Below are 16,040 nucleotides of genomic sequence, written 5' to 3' on the forward strand. Positions count from 1 at the left end.
GGCATATCTGACATATCCTGCGACTTGCCAAGCGACCGACTATGATTTTCAAGTGTTAAAAGTGTCCATCTGTTTTATTTAAAAAATATTACTAGAAACATCCAATTAAAGGTTTATTTTTATAATAAAATTATAATTATTATATTTGATTTTTATTTTATTAATCAAATAAAATAATTAATTTCGACTTTTATTATTAAAAATCGCAAATGAAAATCATTAAATAAAATGGATTGTTACTTTTGTTAAACGAAAATCGAAGAATCCTTTTATCCATAAAAAAATCATCTATTTTTATTAAAATTTGTCACACGAGTCAACCCGCTTAATAAAGTAAATTACGTTTCCTAGATTATTGATCAATAATTCTAGTCGAATTACTCAATTAGGAATTCCAAATTTAACTTGACACTCCCTTTTTAGTTTACTTTTAGCGACATAATGAAAACCTATAATTACCAATTGAATGCAATTAATTGGTTAGCATAATCATCCCAAATTGGCAGTTAACATGCGAATGCTGAGTATATAAAAATTGATTCAGACAAGTATATGGAAAATGTGCTTCAATTGGTTAGTTCTTTATCTTTTTGGAATGACTGTGCTGGTAAGAGTCGAATTAGAAATTGAGATCCCTAATCCTGGCATACTTACATATTAACCTTGTAGTGCCATGGCAAATCCACATATGACGTCAGACTTGAATCATTTGTGGGACTTGAAGGCGAAGAGAAAACTTTGGTCAACTATACGGGTATTAAGTTAGTTGGACGTGAACGCTTTTTAAATGGATCGACCCATTTTGCCATTGACTTAATCGATGATGTGAAAATTTCATGTAAATTGTTTACACTTGAAGTTGGCATTTGGGTTCCAATGGTCTACGGTATAAGTCAAATTACCCCCTGCGAGCTAAGCATAGCCTATTTCCTCAACTATATCAATCCGGATAACTTGAATACAAACTATCCGAAAGATGCCACAGCTTATTGCCCTCTGCCCAAAGGTGAATATTGGATTATTGATGATTGGGTGTCATTTATGAAGCGTGGCCTCGTTAAATTACATATGGAGTATTGGTTGTATGGAAAAGGCATCGGTGGTTTTGAAATAGTGGCAAATGTATATGATCGAATATTTTAAATGTCACTTTTTGGGCTTATTTACACTGTGATAGTTTTGAAAAATAAAACGAAAAGATAAATCTGCATCATTAGTTCCGTTTTTCCAAGAGAAACTTTCTACATTCGTGTGACGAAACTTAGCACAAATTTGAATTTATTATACATATTTGTTCATCGAATATGCTCAATGTTTTAGTTTAGATCGAATTCGTTAACTTATAATTTAATGCCAGTCAAAGCAAAAAGAACTAATTCAGTTATTTCCATTAAATAAATGTATATAAGAGTTCAATAATTATTTATTTTTTTCTTAATTTGGGCAACATTCATACTTTGCTTTTGTACCCGTCGTTTTGTTTCTTTTTTTTAAAAACTACAATTTGACTTTACGTTTTTGTTCTGTTTTTTCTTTTGTTTCGTTTGTTTATTTTTATTATTTTTTTGTTTGTTTTTTTTTTTTTGGTATGTTTTTCATTTTTAAGGTAAAGGCGAATCAAATTATATTTGAAATAAAGCCAAAAAATAAAAAATAAAATAAAACTAAAGCAAATGGGAAACATAATACTTGAAGTGAGATTATTGCACAAAATGTTGAGCAAATTAAGGAAACTAAAATTAATAAATAAGTATAAGGGCAAACAAAAACATATGTATGTATATATACATACATATGTATAACACAATATTAATTAATTAATTAGCAAAACTATTTTAGAAATATCTCTGTGCGTAGCGTGCCACGAATAGAATATTCGATTTGAATGTTCCGAGTACAAATGTCTTTGTCTTTATCTAAAGTTAACAAGAAGCGTGTATAAATCATATATAATCGAGCAATAATATAAATATATATATAGAGAGTATATGATTAGAGTGTGTTTTTTTTGGTTAACAACTCCTGACTAACATGTACACAAGGGGAGGGCTGGGTAAGCTGCTGTTGCAACAAAAACAAAAAAAAATTAGCCTTTTATATGTATATAAATTTTCGTGATTGATTATGCCATAAGCAATTGTGGCTGCTGCTCCTCATGAAGTCCAGCCTCAGCATCCAAGGATTTATTCGATTTGAATATAAAATTATTATCGCTAGATCCTTGAGATTTCGAACTGGATGTCATATTGTACAGCTCATCGAGATCCTGGCTGCGTCTATAGCTAAATAAGAATAAAAAAAATAAGCAAAGTGTAAGAAATGATTATATCAAACATAGACGATACTCACGTGCTAACTGGTCTGCTATTGTAGGTGGACATGGCCGGGCTGGCCGGATTGTTGCTATTATTACTCTGGCTATCATTGTCGCCCTCTTGATTATACAGATCGCAATTATCCAAATATTCTGAACGTAAATATGTATCCAAATCATTCTCATCATCCTCATTATCAACATAATCATGTTCATTATCCTGATCCTGTTGTGATTCAACCATGCACAGCCATTGTGAATTGTGATTACGAAATTTCTCCAGCTACGCAAATGTAATAAGAAAATATTAGAAATATAATGATAGAAAGGGGGAGAAAGAAAACCTTTGTCATACCTTTATACGTTTCGCCCATTCGGTATCACTGATGGCTATTATATCGAGACAATAGTCACACACTTTGCGTATCTCCTCGTTTTTGTCATGCATCAAGTCGATAAGATAGGCCGGAGATTCCGTCTCTTTGATCATATATTCGCGTGTGCTTTCATGCCGCAATATCTGCTGGAACACAAAGATTATCTGTAGGACAATCTCATCATCCTCCTGCTTGGCCTTCAATAGTTCAATCAATGAAATGACCACTTTGGCTCGACAGAAGAGCAGGGCGCAGAGTTCATCGCAAGCACAAGTACCCAAATAGACAATGGTATCCAATACCAAATCATCTAGACGAGCGCATGGCACCAATATCTCACGTATCCAGGGTATCAATTGAAAATTTTGCAATATTTGTGAATAATCCAAATCGGTTAGTGCCAAATTTCCCAATATCCCCAGGCACTCGACAATGAATGATTCATCATCGCAGATGCTCAAAATGCGTGCCAAATCGCCAACATAATCAATGAATTGCAACTGCAGCGACTCATGCTGTGAGAGATTACGTAGTAATTTCATAAGCAATGCATCCTGATATTTAAATGCCCGATCCATGAGGCTATGCAGACGTTGATTCTCAACCATTATCTGGGCATTGCGTCGATTCAATGATAGATTTATACACAATGCTATTAAATCTAAATCGACTTTAACATTCAAATTCAAGATAATAGCATCGGTGGCCATTTGAACGCACTCGGTTTGAGTAAACATGGCCTTCACCTTGTCATCCAGACTCATGTGATAGAGAATCTTGACAGCAATACCATGATGCTTCTCATCATTGATAAACATCACCAGTATGGGCAAATAACCGGCTGCAATCATCTTGCGACGCAGACCACCATCAAAAGAGAGATTGAATACCAACTTAAGGGTGACCTGCACCAGATCGGTGTGAGAGCTTTGAAATAAACGCGGCAATTTCGCGACAATATTTAATGCACACATCTCATCCTTGTTGTCGCCCACAATCGATAGCTTCTTGAGGAACGTGCTGACTAGCATCAAAAGATCAATATTTTGGCGATCCAGCGCCTTAACCAACATCTTGACAATATGCTTACGTCTCATCTTCTCCTCCAGTTTCACATTCTCGGCCATATTGAGTAGCAAATAGAAGGCCACACGCAGTAATTGTTCTTGTTTCTTGGCAAATATCTTCAACTGCTTATTGAGACGATCGATTTCCTCTTTCTTAACCTTTGGATCGTTGCGATCTAATGATTCATTACTCTGTGCTTTAAATTCGGGCGTCATAGCTGCCACAGCAGAGGCGGAGATGTCACCACCAGCACCGCTAGCACCGGCACATAGAGCATCATGATAGCTGCTATTAAGTATTTGACTTTTAATCAATGACGATGACATCGAACCATGAAAACTGCTCCAGTTTCCCGATTTTGGGCGTTGTTTAAGCTCTGGTATACGTCGACGTGGCGGCTCCATCTGTTTATTTGAACAATAATTGAGAATTTTATGAATGTTTATCTAAAAAATTAATTTGGTTAAGTACTCTAAAGTCAATTCTCCCATATGCTTTCTTAAACTTCTCCCACAACTTTAGCTTATCTTACTCCATTTACCATTTGCTTTTCATAAACACTCACCTCTTTGGGCTTTTCCTCATTCATTATATCTAAGAAATCATCAGTACTACGATTCAGTTTCTCTTTGCTAGCCTTGGCCGATTGAGGAGTGGAGCCATTTGGTTGTTTGCGTACATCTAATTCATTTCGCATTGTCTCATAGCGACGTAGCTCATAGTCAATCACATCCATACAAAGCGATCCGATCTGTAGGAATGGAAACAATATCAAAAATGTCATCATAATCCATCGTTGAAGTATATAATCGTTACCTTATATTGCACAATCAGAGGATGAAATTTTGTGTAGGTGGAGAAACAAAAGAATATATAGATAATGTTGGTAGAGAGATCCAAACTTTTACGCCAATCCTCGCGCAGGACACGCGACAAAGCACTAAGACATGCCTCTGTAAGGGTAAGTGGTTGGGGGAAAGCCAGATTAGTTTACTTTAATTAACTAACTGTGGTCAATTTGCACTCACCATTCTTTTCCAGCTCTTCAAGATTATCGGGATTGCGAGCCATTTGCAGTATCATGGCTGAGCCACGAATACGTTCACCTAGCTCCTCATACAACAATTCCACATATTCATCTATATGATTGATGCTAACATCTGGTGTGGATGTTGCTGCAGATAGATTATTAGAGCCAGAGCCACCACCATTGCCGCCGCCGCCTCCGCCATTTGCCGATGAGATGCCACTTCCAGTGCTTGACGACATTGCCGCCACACTGCTATGAGATCGGGCCGATGATCGGGTATGAGAATTGTGCAATGCAGCCGATCTACGGCTATGTGTATTATTGTCTGCAATATCTGAAACAAAAAACCAATTGAATTTTACAATAAACTACATATAAATTTGAAACTATTGTGTCATCTTACCATTGCTGGCATTATCTTTGCGATTCTTTAAGTAGAATATTATTTGCTCTACATCATTTAACTGGGATTTATGTATGAGATCGCATTTATCTACCACTTCACGGGCCAATGCAGCTGGATCGGTTTTTGCATTCAACGAACGCAATCGTATAATTTTCTGGCAATGCTGTGAAAATCAATTATAACACAGTCAATTAGTACTTATGTATGCCTTTCATTAGACACTACTTAACGATTAGTTTTAACTTTATTTTTACATATTTATAAAAGTGGCATATCAAATTCCCCATATAAATAATATCATTTTACAATAATATTATCTTAATATAGATAATATTCTTCCATTTAATCAATTGTTAATAGGTTTTCAACAATCTTATGGCCATTTAAGTTTCTATTAAATCTTGCTAAACACATGTGTGCATTGAGTAGGAGTTCCCACGGTTTCAAGTTAAGCTTGTTGTTATTGTTTACGTTGTTCTAGGCATAAATTCTAGATCTATCTATTCGATTTCATTTGATTTGGACAAGACAGATCCATTTCCATATAATTATAGGGGAAGTTATGACACTTGCGCATTTATTTTTAAGAATTGCAGGTGTATATTTTTAATTTAAACATTAAACAATCTTCAGAAGCTTAAAACTGGTGGCTTACCTTACGAAAAACTCCAAGGAGTAAAAGAGATGGAAGATAAGGTATGACAAAACTAAATGCAGGGCATGATTTACCTTAAAAATCGACCTGGCGCTACAAAGAATGTCTCCTTTTGTCATATTTCATTCAAATTAGTAAGCAAATTTGGTTTGGGCCAATACCCACCCACGGCATTTGCCTGGGAAAAGGAAACTAACATGTACAACAGAAGCAATAGAAAAGGGCAGGCAGGCCAATGGGTAGATACATCGGAGGGTTCGTTAGCATGAGGTTTTATCTTACTTAAAAGGAACCAAGGAACCTCTGGTTAAGCGTAAGGAGAGCCGAAAAAAGTCAACAAATATTTCGGGGCGTCCCGGACTTCCTCCCTAGCCATCCCATACATCTACCTCATTATTTACAGTATACAACTTAAAACTTGCATACTAAATTTGTATGTAGTCAAATAGAGTCAAAAAATAAAATGAAAACATCTTGAAGCTCAAAAGTCATAACTCTCAACCCGTCATCGACCCCGTTACGTTATTGATTTTTTGTTTAAACAAAATAGAGTGTGTACATGTGTGTGTCACCGAGAATATCCCCTTAATCTTAGTAACCCCTTCTAACCCCCTTTTGCTGTGCTGATGGGTGGTTATTGATATGCAGACCTTCTTCTCCTCGATCATGGGATTGTTGGGCTCTCCAAAGACGGTGGCTTCCAGCTGATAGTTAACAATCAATGCCTTATCCGTGGGATGCGGCTCAATGGAACCGCCTTTCCAGCGTCTGGAAAAACATATGTATAGATTTTTGGTTTGTTCATTTTGTTGGATCAATCATATAAATTATGCGGGTCAATGACTAACAATGAGTTATAATCCATCTCTCTCACTCTTTCTCTCATGCTTTTGTCTCTCATTCAATCTCTTTCTCGCTCACATTCATTCATGACGCAAAACAAAGTCATCGAAACCGAAAATGTGGAAAATCAATAAGAAAAATTGAACAAAACACAAAGAAGAAAAAAAAAAACAAGCAACAACTCGTAATGGCTCGTTTTGGCAAGGTGACTTGGGTCTCAGGTGTGTTTTTAACTCTGAGTTCTGTTTGCCACTTTAAACACCTACACACACAAACACTGAAACACATACACACACATACGCATACGCACTTTTTAATGAACTTGGCATCATCATTTGTTTGCATCGTTGTTGTTGTTGTTGTTGCTGTTGGTGCCGCTGTCGCCGCTACTCCCGATAATAATGTTGTACAATTGGCCAAAGACAATTTGCTATTAACAATTGTTAAACCACTTTTTGTTCTTCTTGGGCAAGGGGCGGTCGCAAGCGGTAACGGTAACGATGGTGGAGCAGGTGAAGGAGAAGGTGATGGGGTAGCAGAACTACAAACTTCCTGTTGTTTTTGTTGCTGCTGTTGGTATTGGTTTTGGTTTTGGTGTTCTTTTTGTTGTTTTTGCTCTTGTTCTTTTCGCGTATCGCCGGCAATGGCATTGATTATATAATATATGTAATGTATAACAATTATGAATAGCACAAAGCCCGATAATAATTGAAAAAGAAATAACAAAACTAATTGCATGCGACTCCCTGTTTTTTGCACAGCCCCACACGCAGTGCTGCCAATTTAGCTATTTTCACACTAGATCGACAAGAGAAATTGGCATTGGCCAGTGTTGCCATTTAGGCTTATTTAGCTTGGAAAGTGGTTAAAATGCTTATAGCTTGAAATCTAGCTTATTTAAAAATTCAAAAAGCTTATTTTGGCTTTAGAAAAATTTCTACATAAAGATTTTTTTTTAGAGATTATAAAGTATTTTTATGATCATTTCAAACTAAAATAATATTTCTCGAAGACTTTTGGTATTTTGTGCCTAAATTTATGGTTATATTTCGTTTGGTTCGTATTTGGTCATTCTACAGATATTGAGCGATATTAAGTTTGAGAAAATGCCGAAAGTTACTCATAAACAAAATTTTCGCGAATTCTGGACTTTGATGAATTTAAGGAGTGGCTGCGCAAAGTCCCAACAGACCCCACAAAACCATATTGCTCCTTTTGTAAAGCGACAGTTGAGGCTAAACTCTGCGAATTGCGGCAGCATGCCGCTACTAAAAAACATGTGGCGTGCATGCAAGGCAATACAGGAACAAGAGGTTGCATTGTGTTTATATATTTGAAATATATCAATAAAATAAAATTTATATTAAATGTTATACACCAAGTATTTTTATAGTTAGCTTATTTTTAAGCTTTTTTTATATTTAGCTTATTCTAGCTTATTTTTTCCTTAAATCTAGCTTATGGTGCCTCTAAATTTCTGGCAACACCGAACTTCTCTTCTTTTCGATTCGCCGCAATCTAATTGAGGCAAATTGTTTGAAATGTTTGCAATTTGAATTCGCTTCGCCTTTATGGAATTGGCTTCACTCGGGCTTAGAGATGGGACAAATGCCCGGTGGCGCCAATTGGCGAAAAATTCTCGTGAGTCTGTTAAATTCGAAATCTGACAGGCAAAGAATCCAAGAATTTAGAAAATTTTAATCCAAGTAGGCTTTGACAAAATAAAGTCGAAACCAAATTAACTTACATCAGTCAGTTGATTACTAAATCCAACAGTGAACGGACGCATTTGGAAAATTCTAGTTTCGTGATTATTTCTCAGCAATTTTAATTTCTAAATGGCTAACTTACCGAAAAAAACCAACTTGGGCAAACGTCGTCGTCGTTCACACGATGATGTCCACGATGATGATGTTCGTGCTCAGATGGGATCCGCAAAGCGTAAGCATCGCGATACCACCGATATGCTGCTGGAGGATATACACAATCGCTTGGACAAACTGGGCAGCCAACGAGGACAAACGGTGGAGCCGAGTTTGGATAAGCTGGCCACATTTTTGATTGACAAGATGGACAAGAATAAAAAGGATATATTTGGTATTCTTATGAAATCCCTACAGCATCATCCAATGCAGTCTGCTGCCTATGCCACCCTGGTGGGCCTCATCAATGTTGAACGGTTTGAATTTGGTGGCGAAGCTTTGCAATTCACCGTCCTCCATCTGTTGGAGCAGATGCGCACAGGCGACTGGGAGACAACGCGTAGTCTTCTATGGCTCCTTGCCGGCATGGTGAATGTCAATGTGATCACAGCTGGCTCATTTTTGCAATTTCTCAACTTCCTGATGAAACCATGCATTATGGTTAAAAAGGAAGAATCGCTGAACATTAAACGAGAACTGCTCGATGAGCGTGAAATGACAGAGCTAACGTCAAAGCAACAATCTGACACTGGCCTTCAAAGACGTCACGACTGGCTGGTCTACACAGTCCTCAGTTGTCTGCCACTGGTGGGACACGAACTCAACGAGAAGAAGGAGTCGGCCTTCAATGCTCTCCTTGATGCCATTCAATTGTATGTGAATAAAACGACCCAACGGCGTAATCTTTGCGCACCTTTTCTTCGCGTTTGGAATTCTGGAGATCCCCTGCAAGTGGAGTGCTTGGATGTCCTGTGGCAGCAAATCCATCACCTCCATAACGATGGATGGATGGATAAGTATCAATTGTTACAACGTCCCTTCATCGCATTCGATAGTCGCCTTAGCGAAGCTTTGAATCACAAGTTGCCACAATTCGAAACACCAGATCCGATTCCTGTATGCGATTCCACTACGCCATCGCCATTATCATCCTGGATGGTATTCCGTATATTTGATTTTCAAGAGACTGGACTAAATGATGAAGCCCAATATTTGCCAGACGCTTTTAGCATTGAACGTCATCTGATCGATGGTGAACTGAATGAAATTTTCAAATTACATCATTTGAATGCCAAAAAATGCGCCCATTTATTGATTGAATTTGCCCAATCCAAGCCAGATATTGCCATAAGGCATTGCATTGTGGAATGCCTTTTGGGTAAAATGTTACAATTGCCATTGGATCAAATGGATCAGAAAGTAATGACCATCAATTGTGGTGCCATTCTGATTGAGTTATCCAAACTTCAGCCAAATATAATGCCCGGCATTATTCGAGAATCGGTGGATATATTTTATCGCAAAATGCCAACGATGAATGTTATGTGTTTTGATCGATTTGTCAATTGGTTTTCGCATTATTTAAGCAATTTTCGTTACGAATGGAATTGGCATGAATGGAATATCAATTCGATATTGCCACCAAATTGTCTAAATGAGAACACTCAAAGGCATCCAACTATTATCTTTGTACGGGAACTTATCAAAAAGTTATTACGGTAAGTACACCATTAAAATCAACATCGGGGTCACCATTCTCATATATTTAACTTATCCACCCACAGTTTGTCCTATTACGAGAGAATTGAACAAGTATTACCCGAACAAATGATTCAATTCATGGGAGTTGCTCCGTTACCAAAATTTAAATATATGAATAAAATGTTAAGTGGATCTACATTGGCCAACGATTTGCTAATTGCCTTACGTCATAAAAGTTCACCTAGTATAGTTGTCCACATATTGGAAACAAACAAATCTGTAGGTGATCTATGCAAAATTGATGTCCTAATGCAATGTATTGCCCATTTGGGTTGCAAGTCGTTTACCCATGTCTTTTTACTATTTTCGAAATATTTATCAGAACTTAAGGTGAGTATTGTAAATTCTAAAAGTGTAATGCTATCTATCTCCCCCCCTCTCTCTCTCTCTCTCTCTTTAGTATTTGGCATCATCCGAGAATGCTCAACATGCAATGCTTAATGCCATTTATGAAATCTGGATCCATAATGATCAATTGAAACTAGTTTTGACCGAGAAATTACTTCGCTTGGGTATAATCGATGCAAAATACATTATCTCCTGGTTCTTTGCTCCTGCCCAGAAGAATGAATTGACAAAAATCTATGTTTGGGAGCTAATCCATGTTACGATGCGCTTTATCAAATCACCACCCACCAACAACGCAAAGACCACTGCAACCTCTGCCATGGCCATCATGGATATAGATATGGATGTGGATACGGAGAAAACTTTGCGTTTTCTTCTTTTGGATGTTGTGCAAAGATTTTTCAAAATTCTATCATTGCACCAGCAAACCAGGCGCTTTGCCACTAATGAGACTGGAGGGCGAGAGCAGCTGGTGCCGGATTATTGGCATGACTGGGTAATGGGTCGCTTTCAGGAATTTCTTTTTATATATCTTTTGGATTTTCGTAAGCTACGCGATAATCTCAAGAACATTGCCGAGAAGGCGGAGGAATGTCATAGTTTTGCGAAAGTAATACACACTTTTATATCATTTAATACATAAAACAAAACGATATTTACTTATCAAGTTGACCAATTGGATCAAATAAATTCATCTAAAATATAGATAGATTGGTATTAACCAGAGTTTTCTTTTTTTAGTCACAGCCAAGACCTGCTATACCCTCTAGTAAGCTTTTAAAGAATTCCGTATCAACATACTCGATGATGCGCACATTTTCCGGATATTTGTCCACCTCACGTAAATGATCGAGCACCATTTGGCCTCGGGTGTGAGTACCACGTAGATCAACAGCCGCATGCCATGAGCTTTGCTTGAGGACGAAACGTTTATCATATAGCCAGACGGCCACCACAAGGGCATCGCAGGGATTCCAGGATTTAATGCCATACTTCTCGACCATGGGTAGCCATTGAGCAGATTCCACACGATTGAGCAGACTGATTGCAGCATGCTTTGAGGCAGCAGCTCGTGGACCAAAGTCTTCCAAACGCCATGCCTAAACAAACAAAAGTCCATGTAAAGAGAACCCATACCCATACCATTTATGTATTCCGCTTTGCTACTCACAATGGGTATATTGAAACGCTCCTCGGTGCATGCCTCCCATGGTAGTATGGTGATGGGACAACGAGTTTTCAAGAGCACTGCATGTGCTGCCTCCGGATCGGAATGGAAATTGAATTCGGCTGCTCTTGATGAATTGCCAACACCTTGATAATTGCCACCCATAATGTATATATCCTTGATTTGATTACCAAAACGTGGGCCATACATGGCATAGCCCAGGGCAAGATTTGTGAGTGGACCAACTGCAAATACGGTTACCTCTTGTGGTCGATCACGACATAATTCATAAATGGCTGTCACCGCATGCCGAGATTCGATTAAGTCCTCAATGGGTATATCATTGATATCATTTTCGGTCAGACAATCACCAAAACCATCTCGTCCATGAAAATACTTTTTCTCATCCTCTTGACTGTTAACCAAAGGATCAACAGCTCCCAAATAGATGGGTACCTGCAGATGGATATGGATATGGATATATGTATGTACATAGAAAACCAAATATGTAGGTAGTAGTCAAATACTTACATCTTCCCTGTCAGAGAGACGAAGTATCCGTCTCATATTACGTGCCGCATTGTCGAGCGTTGTATTACCACAACCTGTTGTCGTTATGGCCAATAGCTTGATCTTCTGCTCCTTCTCAGCATGCAGGAGCAATAACAGGGCCCAGGCATCATCGCTACCGCCATCGCAATCCAGTATGGCAAATCTCGTCATTATAATGCTAACGAGAGACAGTGAGAACAAGAGACGTCTTTCCTGTCCCAGTTATGAATTCAGAATGTATTCATTAATTCTCATTCTAATTCCCATTACCAGTCAGCCAGACAGTATTCGTTCGGCTCGGACGTGCTAATCTCGAGCTATGTGTGTTCGTCTTCGTGGATCTTTGTCATAGTCGTCGGTTCTGTCGTTATTGTAGTTGTCGATGGTGCAAACTATGTATTATAACACGGCTGCATTTCATTTCATAACATGTCAACAGCAAACACACTTTAACTAAATACATACATACATACACATACATACAAATACATGCGATAATATATATATTTTATACTCTTCAAATGGGTACTAGGCGTACCTACATATGTATATTACACTTGGGCGAAAAAATGGGGGTATACCAAACTGACCATAACGTCTTTTCTTTCTTATCTCTTTCTCTCTCTTTCTCTCTCTCTCTCTCTTTATCTCTCTTTTAACGCTTATCAATGTAGCAGTACATAAATGTTTAGAATCTAAGAACTTTATCGATCTCTATTTGCCATATCATCATACTTTAATATCAACAGGTGTAACCATAAGCAGATTATTTCGGTCTTTTGTTGCTTGATTTTAAAAATTCAATATATCCATTTAATATTTAATGAAATTGGTATCCAAATGACATCATTATATGAATCCCTTCTATACATATACAATTAGTAACCTAAAGAGTAGAATAGAACTATTTTTTTTTTTTCTTAAATTCATAAAATTTAGTATAAAACTAATTAATCAGATTTTAATTCAGATTGGTTTTAGAGTTTAGACATGTGTATTATGTGTTTAGGTAGCTGAGATCATAGGTGAATCTAGGGGCTGCGAAATGCGGGGAACTCTGCCCTCTAAAGTATGCAATAGCAGTAAAACTCGCTTTTCAAAGCTTATAAGGAAATTGTGAAAAGTCATTCATAATTAAAAATGGACAAAGTTCTATAGAAGAATTTGAAAATACTTACTATTTAGCATACTAAATTTAATCTGCATAGGAACTTTACTTTATTGTTAAATATTATAAGTTTATTTATCTAAAAAGAGAACTTAAATGAATCAATGCACTTAATTTGTTTTTTCTATGTCTCTTAGAGTATGAAAAATATTAAATTTTAGCAGATTAATTGTATTCAGGCAAAAATTTAATGACTGAAATCAAATTAAAAAACTTTACAGATTTTTAAAATTTTCCTCCAAATATTTATTCATAATCGGTTTAGAGCTACATATATTTATAACTTCTTCAAAACTTTGTTATCAGAGTTCACCCCAACTATATGTATATGTAGATCTAGACAATTTATCGCCATAACATTTGTTGGCAGATTTCATGGATCAATGGGCATTGTAAGAGTATAAAAACTTCTGCCTGATCCATAAGAGTTTCCATCTCCTTTCCCAAACATAGATACATTTGTCTTTACATACATACATACATACATATGTATGTATGTAAGTACATATTTTGAGTCATGCATTAATTTTCATTAACATATATACATATATTGCATAATTTGAAGCATAGGGGCTATAATTTAACTTTAAATACTCTCTAAACTCTAAAAATCTTATGAATTATATATATATTTACATAAACTTTGCGTTTTGGACTTGTGTTTATGTTAACCAGTCTTTTTAAAAGGATAACAAACACTTTGATAAAATTAATCTAACTAAACTGATAAGAGAAATCTCCTTGAGATAAACTGATGAAATGTTAGGTTGAATAATTTATGAAAAGAAATTTCCAAAGTTTACTTTGCACAGTGTATGTATGTATGTGTTGTGGGTGTGGGTCGGTGGGTGGGTGTGTTGAATTATACTTATTACTTGAAACGCAATTTCAAAATATATGTATATGTACGTATAATCAGAAAAAAAATTTAAAAAAAACCACAACGAATATAAAGTCAATTGAGTTGCGTTGCGGCAGGTCGTCGTCTCTCTTTTTCGTCTACTTCTCTCCCTTTGTCTCTCTCTCTCTCTCTCTCTTTCATTGATTCAATTACAGTGCTTTCAAATACCGTTGATTTACATACTCTCTGAGATTAATGTAATCGTTTAATACTCAAGAGCGCCAAATTTCCTCTCTTTGTCTCTGTTTCACTCACATATTTGACTTACCCGCAGCAAATGGATTACAATGTGTAGGTAACGGGATTTTGTCTGGCTTAAACTGAGGATCAATCGAAACATATGCAGCTATTTAAATCAGGTAAAATGGTTATAACCAGCAAATACGGTAAAAAAAAAAAAACCTATAAGTTACATTATTTATTATATTATTATTTATTATAAGCGCATTTGCCATATAAAAAAAAAGGCAAAAAAATAACACTCATTAAGTTTTATTATTATTCTCGTTTATCATAAGACTCATAAAAGAAAATAGTTTGTTAAGGTATTTAGTTGTAATGAGTTTGTTACGATTCAACAGCGAAACCAATTTCAAAATTACAAATGCCATAAAATAATCTAATGCGCTCCTGCCTCCTTTTTTTTTGTTTTTTTTTTTTTGCTCGTTAAGCCATTTGTTTATTCACGTACCAGAATTTTTTGTATTGTGTAGAGTGATTTCAATGTTTTTTTTTTTAATCACGTAATGATTGCATTCTTTATTTGTGCTATCAATTTTCAATTTCAATTGGAATGCAAATCACACAGGCGTTAGACTACTGAATTATCACCTACTCAGTCTAATGGAAACAATATCAGAGACTTACAGGCTCGAGAGAACTAAATTTCAATTAAAATTGTTCTATTTTATTAAGGCTAGAACCTTTTAGTGTTGTGTAATGTCAAGTCTTTGTTTAGTATTGCACAACATTTGCAGTGGCGGATCCACGGGGTGTAAAATAAGGGATATTTCTCTCCCACAACCGAGATTTTATTTCTAAAACTGATTAAACTTTAATATACAACAAACGATTTTCCATTTAAGTACCCAATTACACTTCCCAAATGCTTGATTTCTCTCATCAAAATGATAAGCTAAATGGGGCACTGCATTTTAAAGGTTCTTTGCAAAAAGAAAGAAAAACTATTGCCTAGTTTAAGGCGACAATACACGAAAAATACAAATACTTTTTAATCTAAATCTACTCTCTACTCTCCTGATGCTATTAACTTTTGATATAGAACCTTCTAGTGACCAGTCTTGATTTAGTATTGCGCACATTTTTGGGTTCTTTGCAAAGAAACAGAACAAAAACTGTTGCCTAATTTAAGGCTACATCTATGTAAAACAAACACCAAAAACACAGAGAAACCAAATTCACTCTTCTCTTCTCTTCTAAATATTCATCTACTTCTCTTGCTGCTATTAACCGTTGTTATAGCCATTCAATCACGCAATCGGATTCGTTTATCAGATTGCCCAAAAAAAATAAAAAATATGGGTCCACGTGAGCTCTCAATTACTATAGTGAAATTTCTTATCACGATAAGCAGTTTTCGTTGCGATTTCGTTCGTATGGGAGATTAGATGTGAAAATACCGAGAAAGCAAAACTTTAACTGTTTGTTTTTGGATTTTATTATTATTTTCTATGTTCCCCTTTATTAACTCTTTAAATGATTTTATGAGAGTCGCGACTCATGAAA

General features: G+C 36.2%; 4 protein-coding genes across 5 annotated transcripts; 2 read left to right on the forward strand and 2 right to left on the reverse strand.

Moving 5' to 3' along the window:
* Positions 1–395: 395 nt before the first annotated feature.
* LOC111519329 lies at positions 396–1,187 on the forward strand. Its single transcript, XM_023179526.2, has 2 exons — positions 396–607; positions 670–1,187. The coding sequence occupies exons 1-2, from the start codon at positions 560–562 to the stop codon at positions 1,141–1,143; spliced, it is 522 nt and encodes a 173-aa protein (XP_023035294.2). The 5' UTR covers positions 396–559; the 3' UTR covers positions 1,144–1,187.
* A 701-nt stretch (positions 1,188–1,888) lies between these two features.
* LOC6649198 (kinesin-associated protein 3) lies at positions 1,889–7,477 on the reverse strand. Its single transcript, XM_002071219.4, has 9 exons — positions 7,004–7,477; positions 6,501–6,618; positions 5,193–5,358; positions 4,788–5,123; positions 4,576–4,712; positions 4,325–4,510; positions 2,670–4,163; positions 2,350–2,597; positions 1,889–2,282 (listed from the first exon to the last, which is right to left on the reverse strand). The coding sequence occupies exons 1-9, from the start codon at positions 7,429–7,431 to the stop codon at positions 2,123–2,125; spliced, it is 3,273 nt and encodes a 1,090-aa protein (XP_002071255.3). The 5' UTR covers positions 7,432–7,477; the 3' UTR covers positions 1,889–2,122.
* Positions 7,478–8,439: 962 nt separating this feature from the next.
* LOC111519280 (nuclear cap-binding protein subunit 1-like) lies at positions 8,440–11,210 on the forward strand. Its single transcript, XM_023179051.2, has 3 exons — positions 8,440–10,114; positions 10,181–10,487; positions 10,558–11,210. Exons 1-3 carry the CDS (start codon positions 8,532–8,534, stop codon positions 11,146–11,148), a joined length of 2,481 nt encoding a protein of 826 aa, XP_023034819.1. The 5' UTR covers positions 8,440–8,531; the 3' UTR covers positions 11,149–11,210.
* On the reverse strand, positions 11,137–14,663 carry LOC6649200 (uncharacterized protein C1683.06c). Of its 2 annotated transcripts, none has more exons than XM_047011285.1 (4): positions 14,563–14,663; positions 12,205–12,438; positions 11,677–12,129; positions 11,137–11,605 (listed from the first exon to the last, which is right to left on the reverse strand). In XM_047011285.1, the coding sequence occupies exons 1-4, from the start codon at positions 14,632–14,634 to the stop codon at positions 11,243–11,245; spliced, it is 1,122 nt and encodes a 373-aa protein (XP_046867241.1). In that variant the 5' UTR covers positions 14,635–14,663; the 3' UTR covers positions 11,137–11,242. The 2 variants fall into 2 exon arrangements, with proteins under 2 accessions (XP_046867241.1, XP_002071257.1); XM_002071221.4 differs by having other exon boundaries at positions 12,205–12,403; positions 14,563–14,581.
* Between the last annotated feature and the right edge of the window lie 1,377 nt (positions 14,664–16,040).

The sequence above is a fragment of the Drosophila willistoni genome (genome assembly GCF_018902025.1).
Source record: "Drosophila willistoni isolate 14030-0811.24 chromosome XL unlocalized genomic scaffold, UCI_dwil_1.1 Seg141, whole genome shotgun sequence".
Taxonomy (NCBI): Eukaryota; Metazoa; Arthropoda; class Insecta; order Diptera; family Drosophilidae; genus Drosophila; species Drosophila willistoni.

Excerpts from the sequence above, each read along its gene's own strand:
- LOC111519329 (XM_023179526.2), top strand. The coding sequence starts at position 560 with ATGTGCTTCAATTGGTTAGTTCTTTATCTTTTTGGAATGACTGTGCTG. Across the intron at positions 608-669 it reads TTTTTGGAATGACTGTGCTG|TGCCATGGCAAATCCACATA; the intron begins GTAAGAGTCGAA and ends TTAACCTTGTAG.
- LOC6649198 (XM_002071219.4), bottom strand. The coding sequence starts at position 7,431 with ATGCAATTAGTTTTGTTATTTCTTTTTCAATTATTATCGGGCTTTGTG. Across the intron at positions 4,713-4,787 it reads TGAAGAGCTGGAAAAGAATG|AGGCATGTCTTAGTGCTTTG; the intron begins GTGAGTGCAAAT and ends TTACCCTTACAG. Across the intron at positions 2,598-2,669 it reads AATGGGCGAAACGTATAAAG|CTGGAGAAATTTCGTAATCA; the intron begins GTATGACAAAGG and ends ACATTTGCGTAG.
- LOC111519280 (XM_023179051.2), top strand. The coding sequence starts at position 8,532 with ATGGCTAACTTACCGAAAAAAACCAACTTGGGCAAACGTCGTCGTCGT. Across the intron at positions 10,115-10,180 it reads CTTATCAAAAAGTTATTACG|TTTGTCCTATTACGAGAGAA; the intron begins GTAAGTACACCA and ends ATCCACCCACAG. Across the intron at positions 10,488-10,557 it reads AATATTTATCAGAACTTAAG|TATTTGGCATCATCCGAGAA; the intron begins GTGAGTATTGTA and ends CTCTCTCTTTAG.
- LOC6649200 (XM_047011285.1), bottom strand. The coding sequence starts at position 14,634 with ATGTTTCGATTGATCCTCAGTTTAAGCCAGACAAAATCCCGTTACCTA. Across the intron at positions 12,130-12,204 it reads GTCTCTCTGACAGGGAAGAT|GTACCCATCTATTTGGGAGC; the intron begins GTAAGTATTTGA and ends ATCCATCTGCAG. Across the intron at positions 11,606-11,676 it reads AGCGTTTCAATATACCCATT|GCATGGCGTTTGGAAGACTT; the intron begins GTGAGTAGCAAA and ends TTGTTTGTTTAG.